Below are 10,889 nucleotides of genomic sequence, written 5' to 3'. Positions count from 1 at the left end.
TGGTTAAATGACATTCAGGTCTGACACATTACCATCGAGTCTTCTCTTCCAGCCCTAAAAAGTCTCATTGCCTTTTTTTTTTTTTTATTATTATTCATTTTTATGGAAAGGAAGCAAATATAACTACTATCAATGGAAACAGCTGCCAGGACTGGTGCTGAGGAGAGGCACTGGTCTATGGACAGGCTGGTGCCAGAGCATCCAGGACTGAGAAATAAGAAAGCAGGTATCCCCCCAAGGAGGGGGATAGGACCCTCAGTACTTGATTTCATTCTAAGTTGTTAGTACTGTCTTCCTGCTCCTCATCTAAAGGAGAAATAAGGTTAAAATAAGGGAAATCATTCCAAGCTGGCACTCACAGAAGCTAGCAGAAGGTCAGACCTCAACCACAGAAGTCAAGTGTGGCTTACACTCCTCCGAGGGCCACAGAGGCGGCTCTGCAACCCTACGACGACAGGTCTCTTGCACACATACCAATAGTCTCTCCTCAGCACCAAAGAAGTGAATTAAGGAACTTAAATGCTGAAAGGCAGGTTGAACCCTTTGTGTTCATGCCATTGAAAAGGAAAAATTAAAAACTGGTTCAGTCATCTGTCCCCTGTGCACCAAGCAGTGATTTGGCAGGTTAGCATGCAGAACCTGCAAACGCAAGAAAGCTGCCCGCACAGAAATGTTTCCTGGGATACAGCCTTTGCTGCATGGCAGAGACCCCCAAAACAGGACCATCCAGGCAAAACTACAACTTCTGAGAGATTTTCCAGAAGGACCCTCTCAGACCTTGCAACCTTCACCTGGCCCCCTTCCTTGGGCTTCACCAAGGCTGACAGATCAAAGGTTCATTTTAAATGTTCAGTGCACAAGAGACACTGTACACTCTAGGATCTGAGTCGCAGACAGCCTCATTAAAAGGTATTTACAAGTCTCAAAACTGAAGATCTCTAAACACACATTTGTGCATGTAGCTCTATTAGAGGGGCACAGTAGGCAGGTCTACAGCTCCATGATTCAGTAAAAGATTAAGAACAAATATGCCAAGCAACACACACTTTGTAGTGGGCTATTTCTAAACTTGACCTCTTAATATCAGGCTAACATACACGTATTAAATTAAAATTTTAGGAAAAAAACACTAAACAATAAGAATGACAAAAAGAAATATATAAAGTTATGTTGACTCAATGCCTTTTATTTGACAATATCCCAACAGGTTACAACTTACAAAATAGTGCAAGAGTGAGTAATAGCTTCAGAAGATAAACATAAAAAGATACCTGTTTATATTCTTGAGGATCAGGCTCCCCTTTGCTGGAATCAGAATTTGTGTCATCGTCTTCATCAGAACTGTTCATGATATCGTCTTCATCTGACTGAAGATCTCCCATTACCACGTTAGGATGACCATGGTGTTCTTCTAAGGACCTAAAATTAAAATATGTACAGTCGATAAACACACCATACTTTATTTATGTAAAGAGCTTTCTGTTTTACTCTGCAATAAATGGTCTACTTGGTATCAGAAACATTGAAAACAGTAGTGGGTAGTCTGAAGGTGACAACAGTGGTAGGCTTTTCCACAGTGGATTCATAACTCTGCAATGTTTTATCTATGCTGGTATTGATACAATGCTCGCTCACAGCGAGCGAAAGCTACAATACCTTTGGAGTATTTATGTTATTCTTGTCCATCAGAGTTTCCCTGACAGCAAAGTTTGATAAATCTAGTCCCTTATTGCTATGTGCATGTATGGTGCAACATTTGTACCGTGTGCCAGAAGGATAAAGAAAGATCATAGCCGTTTTGCTCTCCTCTATCTCATAGCACCAGGACTTGTTCCAGATATGGTACTCAGGCTGGAGCTTTCTGCCTGAAATTTTAGATGCATGTATATATACAGGGCTGTCTCTCAATGCATACGCTAAACTACTGCATCAGGGATGGCAATATTATAACTGTTCTGTCCAATAATTCTTCTTAAAAACAAGAAAGCAGCATCTTTTGTGATTAAAAACTCCCATCCCCCAGAGACACACACCTTCCACGTAACTGTCAAAGCTATAAAATATAACCTTGTTCTGCTGCTATACAATGATTATAGAGGTCTCTTTTCATTAGCTTCAGCTGTATTTGCAATACAAAAATTGCATGAGACAGGCACACAACCTTCTTCCTCTAACTAGCCTTGACAACTTCAGTAGAGATTTAAGAAATGCAATTCTAGAAGAAAATAAAAAAGGGGGTAGGGAATATAAAGAAGAAAACAGAGACTAGAGGAAACGGAGCCTGGAGTTTTGGTAAAGTTACATAGAAACACAGCACATCCCTGCACTCCTACTTTTAATCCTTAAAAATATCTGACAATTGCCAATTACACTAAAGCTGTGTCTAAATTCACATAATCTGTGTTCAAGGCCTGCAAAAAAATGCTGGGATGCCACAGGCTTATTGTGATATGAGCCAAAAGTGATTAGCTACCCTACAAAACAAAAAGCAAATCCAGAAACCCTTGCCCCCAGGCTGTCGCAGCCAGCAGAGATCTCACTGTGCTGATCAACACCTAATTTTGCGCAGCCAACATCTGTCAGGGCTACACACTTCCCCATACAGCTGCCCTCTGCTTCCCTATGCAAGGGACGGTTACGACTGATCTTTTCTTTTCCCAACTTTGAATCACAAGAAAGCAGGGATGGAGGGCGACTCTTCAGACTCACCACCTCCAACTGCGATAGTCACCAGAAAGAAAAGCTGTCAGTGTGGATCCCATGGGAGGTGGCTGCTGGTAACATGAATAGCAGAAGTAAGGAATACTAGCTGTGTGAGGATGCTCTGGCGGATGCACCAAGGTGTCGATTACTCAATGCTCAAGGCAGAGTTAAAAAAAACCAACAAAACAGCACATAAATGCTGATCACAAATAGAAATGTATTTAGAGATGAAGACAAGATAAGTTGGCCTGCGGACAGACTTTGGTCAGCCGCGAAGATGTAGAAAAGATTAAAATAGCTTGGTTCTATTAAAATAACACAGGAAGGACTCGGGAAACACCCAAGCAGTTACTGTCTCCCAGAACCAAATGGAGTGGGGGGAGGAAGGAGATTGCAAGCTCATCACTGAGTTCAAACGAGACCCTGAGCCAAGACGGCAGCACCCAGGGTGCAGAGACACCCCCAGTTATTTCAGTTTGGAAACTATCAACTTCACGCGGAAAGAGAGCATCCGCCAGGGAGACGAGTGCTGAGGACGACAGTGCATGGAGTACGTCAGCGACGGTTCCCGTGGAGCCTCCACAAGTTTCAGGAAGGCAAAAAAGCGGCTTTTCACTAGAGCTTCCCCTGGAACCGCACTAGCAGGACACTAACAATTCTGCCATTAATTGTTAACTTCAGCAATTCAGAAAACTCCTTGTCTAGTCTATCTAGCTGACAACCAAATGACCCATTGGCCTGAGAATGGTTATTTTAGCAGATGCCATCTCATATCCTTTTATTTTATAGATGACAAACATCTTTATTTCATCTGTAGCATTACATGAGGTAGATATGTCCACCTGCTTTATTCAAAACCTGCAACAGAAATAACTACTGCTATTCCTTCCTTTACTATATTATTTAGTTTTATCATGCACATCTGTCACTGAATCTACATCTGATCTGGGATTTTTTTTTTCCATTGCAAAATGTATTGAGCGCTTTATCTCTAACCACACTGGAATTCACTTTTCAGTCGCTTATTCATCAACATTTACTTTTGTTAATGGACATTTTATTGCCCTTTTTCCTATCCTTAATATTTGTTTTAATTACTGCTTTAATTTCCTTTAACTAGGATTCCTTCCCACCAAGAAAACATTATTTCCACACTTGTGAAATCACAGTCCTTTTGCCTAAGCATGCTCTACAGGATGTCCATTCCCAGCTTTTGCTATCATTTTTCATTTAAACGTTTCAGGGCAACTGTGTGAACACTTAAAACTTTAGAAAACCTGCCCTTTTTGAAGTCAGAAGCAAGCATATTTCTAGGTGAGGCTGTACTCTGCTTGCGCAAACATAACCCTGTCACCACTGAAGGATGAAGATCAAACTGGCTGGCCTGTGTTGGGTGAAGAATTTTCTAAATGAACAATTAATCGGCTTTTTTACTGAAACTTCCTATTAAATAACTACTAAAAGTTTTCAGTAATTAACTACTGGTAATTTAGGATGTTTAGTAAGTGTCCACAGATGAGAGCCACTCAGTGTATACATTTTTTTTCTTCCTGGGAATCACAACAACATTTAAGCAGTAAGGTCCTTTTCTTGCCTTTGTGGTGCATATGCACCTACTATTCCTGTAAAGGAAACTATGAGAGCTGAGAGAACCATCTACCAAATCTTGCCTACAGCATCTGCCCCACCAGTCAAAGCACCTCAGAGTAATCCCTATACGTCTTTATCCTATATTTGCTCAGCTCACAGCCTAACACAGCCCCCTCAGGTTCTTCCACCTGATACATTTTGTTGAGGGTTTTTTGGTCGTGTTTTTTTTAAAGAAAAAACAGTGGATGATTAGATGATTAATGATCAAAAGTCAGTTCACGCCCAGCCATTTCCCAGAATCAAACAAGAAGCTGCCAGTTCAGGGATAGGATGTGATACTGTAGCCGTGGGTAGATGCACTCCTGGTAGTATCTGCGGTGGTGTCCTCTTCTTCAGAGAAGATGGTGACAAAGTCACTGTGTTAATCTGCCTTTCCAACCATGGGCTGGAAAACATGTGACTCTCCTTGTACCTTATGCCTTAACCTTTCATCATAAACAGTATGGCTTTTCTGTCGAAACAGAAAGCAGGTTTTTTTATTTACTGATTACTCTTTCTGTACTTTTACCTCTGAAGTCATAGAATCATAGTTTGGGTTGGAAGGGACCTCTAAAGGTCATCTAGTCCAAGCCCCCTGCCATGGGCAGGGACATCTTCAACTAGATCAGGTTGCTCAGAGCCCCGTCCAACCTGACCCGGAATATTTCCAGGAATGGGGCATCCACCACCTCTCTCAGCAACCTGTTCCAGTGTTTCACCATCCTCAGCGTAAAAAATTTCTTCCTTATGTCTAGTCTGTATCTACCCCCCTTTAGTTTAAAGCCATTCCCCCTTGTCCTGTCCCAACAGGCCCTGCTAAAAAGTTTGCCACCATCTTTTTTATAGGCCCCCTTTAAGTACTGATAGGCTGCAATAAGGTCTCCCTGAAGCCACCTCTTCTCTAGGCTGAACAACCCCAACTCTCTCAGCCTTTCTTCATAGGAGAGGTGTTCCATCCCCCTGATCATTTTCGTGGCCCTCTTCTGGACCAGCTCCAACAGGTCCGTGTCTTTCTTATGCTGAGGGCTCCAGAGCTGGACGCAGTACGACAGGTGGGGTCTCACCAGAGCAGACTAGATGGGCAGAATCACCTCCCATAACGTAAGTGTATATATAGTTCTCTTAAAGTTATCTCTGGACAAAGTGAAATTCCTTGTAGCTTTTAAATGAGTTTGGAAATAGTAGTAAATCTTTAAATAAACAGAATCCTTTCTACCACTTATCAATTCCCATTTCCAAAATACCACAGGCATGCAGTAGTGGTTATTTTTAAGCAGCTCTTCTGATAGTTCACAGTATCCCCAAAATACCTATCTCTATCTTGTTCCCTCTTCATCACGATTCTTTGTCCTACCCACAGCACAACCAAGAGAAACTTCTGCATTATCAGTCATGTGAAACACCATCACTGCCAACTCACTGTGCTGCCCACTGAGTAAGAATATCTTGCCGTATCTTGTGAGCAAGTTACCTAAATATAGATGTGGGGCTTTTTTATTTGACACATAAAATGAAGGGATTGTTAGTTTGCCTCAGAATGAGCAGTTTATGGGATGAAGCATATACATTCCACTGTATTTTCCTAATGCGATAGTAAAATACTAATGAAACAGGCCAGTCCTAGTCAGGCATACAACAAGATAAACTGTCAAAACTTAAGAACCGCCATCAAGGTATTACAGCCAGAAAAATAAATCCTAATCAGCATAAAAAACTTATTGTCTTCAAAAGATGACCAAGACTAGTTCAGACTGTCTTATTTGTATTATTATAGAAGCTTCAAATAATCCTGAGGCTTCACGTTCGGGCACTGTTGATTTAGACACTGCATAGGACACTATAGCCTGAAGTCACAATTAACATTTCAGTCTCAGTTCCCAATTCATTTAGAAGGCAATTAGTATTTTAAGCTTGACTGAGATGATTCAGAGAGATTCTCTGCCATGGAATGCCCCAACATTAAGTATTTTATAGTATATTGGAATTACTTCAAGTGTTAGCATCACCATAACTACTAAAAAGCAAGTTTCCACACCTCCAAAGTATTTGTTAAAGTAGATTCATCCATGCTGCTGCTCTACACACATTTCCTTGTGATCTCCATTATTTTTAGATGTTTTTTCTACTTCCAGTAAGTAATCAAAAATATATAGGAATACTGAATGAACAGAACCTTGCATACAACACTCTGCTAAATTCTTCTTTTCTCACCCTTTCATTATTTTAAAAGGAGTGTCCATTCTACGCTGCTTTTTGTAGGAGCGTCTCAGCACCTTTATCGTTCTTCTGCCTCTTCCTCCAGTATTTCATCGCAGTTTTTTGTGGGTGTGTGTGTTTGTTTTTTTAAGAAAGCCTTTAACATACAGGCAAAATTACACAAACTGAAGTTCCTACTCAACTAAAAAATACACACCAAAACATCAGAGAGCCAATAAGCATACCCTACTATAACATTTAATCTCAAATCCTTTTTGTATTGTTACAGCATTTCACAATCCTTTCACGGCCGCTTGCATCTCACTTTCCTCCAGAGAGGTAACAATTACTATTGCTGGTTCATCCATTTTCAGTTTTTAATATCACCAGTCCCTGCAATCAATTTTAATAATTAAGGCACATTCAGCTGCTTTTTTTTAAGACCTAAAAGCACACTGGCTCTCTGTGGAGTCAATAGCTGATAAGGCTATTATATTTTTTCATAGCGCCTCATACTTGTAATAGCCGTAGGTAAGGCAGCAAGCCTCACTGACTGATTCCCTCAATGGATCCTAGCTGTATGCTTTTGGGAAATCCCAAGGATAAAAGATTTAAAAGACTGAAGGAAAAAAAGAAAATAAAAAAGGCTCTATGGCATCTTTTCTGTTAGGTCCTATCTAAATTCAGAATCTCTCTTTTGAGGTATAAAGAAGGGTTGTAAATACAGAAATCAAGTTAAGATCCTGAAACAATTTAAGAAGCAATTATCTGATTTGGGTGCTCAAGACAACAGAAAATGCTCTTGGAAAGCCAAAGCTTAAGTGAAATTATTGCTTGGTTAATAATTGCTTGATTTTGTTTAGTGAACTTCCTTTTGCTTTAATTTAATACTTTTTATTTAAGACAATTCAATGCCTTTAATATTTATTTACTGCAGGTTTGGGGGAAAAAGAAAATCAGTTCTAGAAAGCAAGCATACTTGGCAAAGCACAAAGATAATAATGAATACTATCCAAGATCACCGGTAAGCTCCTATGGAAGCTTTAAGAAAATATATGATGGGATTAGTGATCAGCAAGATTAATAAAGGCATCAATTAATGTACTTTTTGGACAAGTTACATTTTGCTGCAATACCTTAGCTCCACAACCATCCTGAAGAAGCCAACATCAGCACGTTTCCTTTCACAAACCAGTCTGGAAAGCATAAAGATGAACTTCATAACACTCCAGATGCACCTGGACCCTAACCCATCATATTCACCTCATAATTTAAACTTCAGATTCTCTGAACAACGGTGACTGTCTACCATCATAGCTAAAAAATTCCCTCCCTCTTTGTCCTCTTTATGTCCCTCTGCTTTTCATTTCTCCTTCAGGCATACCAAACCACTAAGCAGTAAACGAGGATGAAATGCAGCCTGGACCAGGTGGCTTACTTATCCGAGTTATTCCTATAGCATCAGTCACCTCTCTGGTTTAATGACAGATGCACAGACGGAAGGAGATGAAGCTGAGATCACATCGCTCCTCTCTAGGTGTAGTGGACACTGAGAGAAAGGCTGGTGGATACCACTGCAGCTCTTGCAGTGCTGGCTTGGCTGCCAGGACTGGGGACTGGTTGCCTTATTGCAGCCAAGCTGCTTGGGCTTCAACTTATCTGCCAAAAATGGTGCTTTTTCACAGTGAGAGAGTGAGATAGCAAGGTGTCCTCTCAAATAGGATTTTACACGGTAGCATTAAAGTTATGCCATTTGTTCTTCTGCAGTGACAACTCAATGATTTTAAGTTCTTCATATTATTAGGACTAATAACAACAAAAAAGGCAACAAACCAGGAGTTTTTATTGGTCTGATGCTAAGGAACATGACAGGCAGTTGATCTTGATCTCCCTTTTATTTATATTTTTTAAGACCACCTGAACAGATCGCACCTGTGAGATTCATTAGTTTCTGTTGCAAGCTATCCTTCCATAGGTGATATGGCTGAGGAAGAACACAGACCTCTATGACAGTCTTTAAAAAAAAGCACCACAAAACAAGAGGCAAACAAACTAGACCAATGAATCCATGACTATCTGCATCGCTTCTACCTGTTGTGCTATGTTCTCTCTGGGCTGGTTAGGGAACTTTAAGAATACAATTACAAACATAAATACTCCTTAAGAATCACAGCTAGAAAACAGAAACAGCCCACATCCAGCTGAGCAACTCCAACTGAAAATGATTTGTGCATATCAGGTTACTTTTTCAAATTGCAATTTAAAGACTTCAAGAATTCAAACCAAATTATTTTAAGCAATATCGTATGTACTGTACGCATGCATAAGCATCTATGTATTTTATCAGAAGTCAGGACCCTTGATGATCATGATACACTGTCAAAAGAGAAACTCAAGACAATCTATTTAAAATGGATTTTGGTTCAGAGCCGCTTGTCCTTCGAAAGCTGTCTGCTGCCTCCCAAGCAAAGGGCTGGCTGCAGAGAGAGGCCAGGTGGGAACGCCAGGAGTTTGCTCCTGCCAAGAACTACCCTCTTTGTCCTGATCTTTACCTCTGACACTCCCTGCTCACACCTGGGTTTTCTGGGCAAGGAGATATCACAAACGCTGCCGAGAGCTGCCACCACATTTAGCCTGTTAGATCATGCCACTGGCAGCTCCTTCTATACTTGGCTGCAAACCGCAACACCGGACTTGCTGGAACCAAGTTATCCCAGTGTTTGCAGCCAGCAGCGTTTAGTTTAGCATTTGTTATCCTCAGGCCAAGACAGCACTTATTTCTTTCCTCAACAAGGAGAAAAAAAATAAACCTGACTCGCATTCTGAGCAAAAAATAAGCAAGACATTTGTCATATGTTTCACACTTAATACATTTTGTACCTTTTTTTTAAGCAATCCATTCTGTCAGTCACCCTACTTCAGGCACACTACGATCAATACAGTCATGCGCATACTTCATTGCAAAATTTTAAAATGCACGGTTTACAAAAAGGTGCAAACAGCTCTCAGATTATCTCCATATTTAGCTGCGATTTGAAAACACGAGTTCCCGTGGCCAGAGGCACCCAAGGACCGCTCTCGCCGCAGGCAGCCTCCCATGCTCACAGTGGCGATCTTCAGTGAGACGATTTGTTGACAATTCCTCAGTTCCTTGGAAAGTTCAACATAAACACACACGCATGCTTCAGATGTTTCCACACTCACCATAGAAAAGCCACATTTAAAAAAAAAAAAAAAAGAGGTCTCAGTTTTAAAAGTCTTCAAGAAAACTGGTGCCCACAGTGGGCCAGTTCAGCTCCCGAGCACCGTGGCACAGCTGCCGTCGTGACAAGCAGGAGACACAGTCACGTCGCCCTGCCTCCGCTGGGGCGGCCCCAGCAAGAGTGCCAAAAGGAGATGATGGCAACGTAGCAGAATATAATCCAAGAGGATACAACGGGACAGTCCTGAGCGTTGGTACTGGAACGTGAAACACTGCAGCAAAACCCAGGGATTTAAACCCTTGCCTTGAGACTTGTACAGGGGAAGGAGTCGCTGCATCAGTTCTTCCCATCACCACTCAAAGCTGTGAGGCATTACCTGCCTCCCAGGGTAGGTAAAGAGGGAAGTCTTTGCAGAATTTACAGCTTTTTGCCTTCCTTTATCATTAATTCTCGTTTCACAGGGAGAGCTGCAATGCTTATGGCCAAGACCTTTGGAAAGAACTCCTGCCATGGAAGTGATAAACACAGTAAAACAGGACCACCAAAATACAGCACTCATTTACAATCAGGACCTGCTATTCTAACTTCCCTCAATTCATAGAACAGACCCTATTGGGAAAACTTTTACTGGGAAAGGACAGCAGGATCAGAAGAAAAATAAAACTTTACTTTCCAGTCACACAACCCCCCCCCCAACACAACTCCAGCACACGCTGAATAGACTTCTAGAAAGCTATTTAAAAAAGCGACAAAATCTAAAACCGAACACATCAAATAGGAAAGGGAGAACTTTGACCAAGTGAGAACAAAACCTCCTATTAATAGCCATTTCAAACAAAATTGATTTTACCTTGCCAGAGCTAACATGACATTCCAATGTACAACTACTTCTGCTCCACTAAAATCAGAGTTAATGCAAGGCCCTAAATATCTTCTGTATTGACTCATCATTATTTTTATGATTTTTGGGTGACTTTATCCCTGAAATCAGGGCTGTAATACCTCTCTTCAAAAAGTTGCTCATTCAATTTAGAAATAACGCAGAACCTATTGCACTCCATTTTTTACATGTCATAGCTAGAAGATGACAAAAGAGAGCTAAGTAGCAGAGTACTCAAAAGGTAGTGACTTAGTTCTAAAATAAACATGGAGTGACTT

At 41.0% G+C, this 10,889-nt stretch overlaps 1 protein-coding gene across 1 annotated transcript in view; it reads right to left on the bottom strand.

The window, feature by feature from the left end:
- Positions 1-10,889, bottom strand: part of FGD6 (FYVE, RhoGEF and PH domain containing 6) — a 75,587-nt gene that overhangs the window by 40,550 nt on the left and 24,148 nt on the right. The window contains 1 exon segment of the mRNA XM_009321355.1: positions 1,272-1,419. Within this exon segment, the coding sequence (XP_009319630.1) occupies positions 1,272-1,419 (148 nt within the window).

This window comes from Pygoscelis adeliae, unplaced genomic scaffold (genome assembly GCF_000699105.1).
Source record: "Pygoscelis adeliae isolate BGI_AS28 unplaced genomic scaffold, ASM69910v1 Scaffold232, whole genome shotgun sequence".
In the NCBI taxonomy this organism is placed as follows: Eukaryota; Metazoa; Chordata; class Aves; order Sphenisciformes; family Spheniscidae; genus Pygoscelis; species Pygoscelis adeliae.
This window is presented reverse-complemented; position numbering and strand designations above follow the sequence as displayed.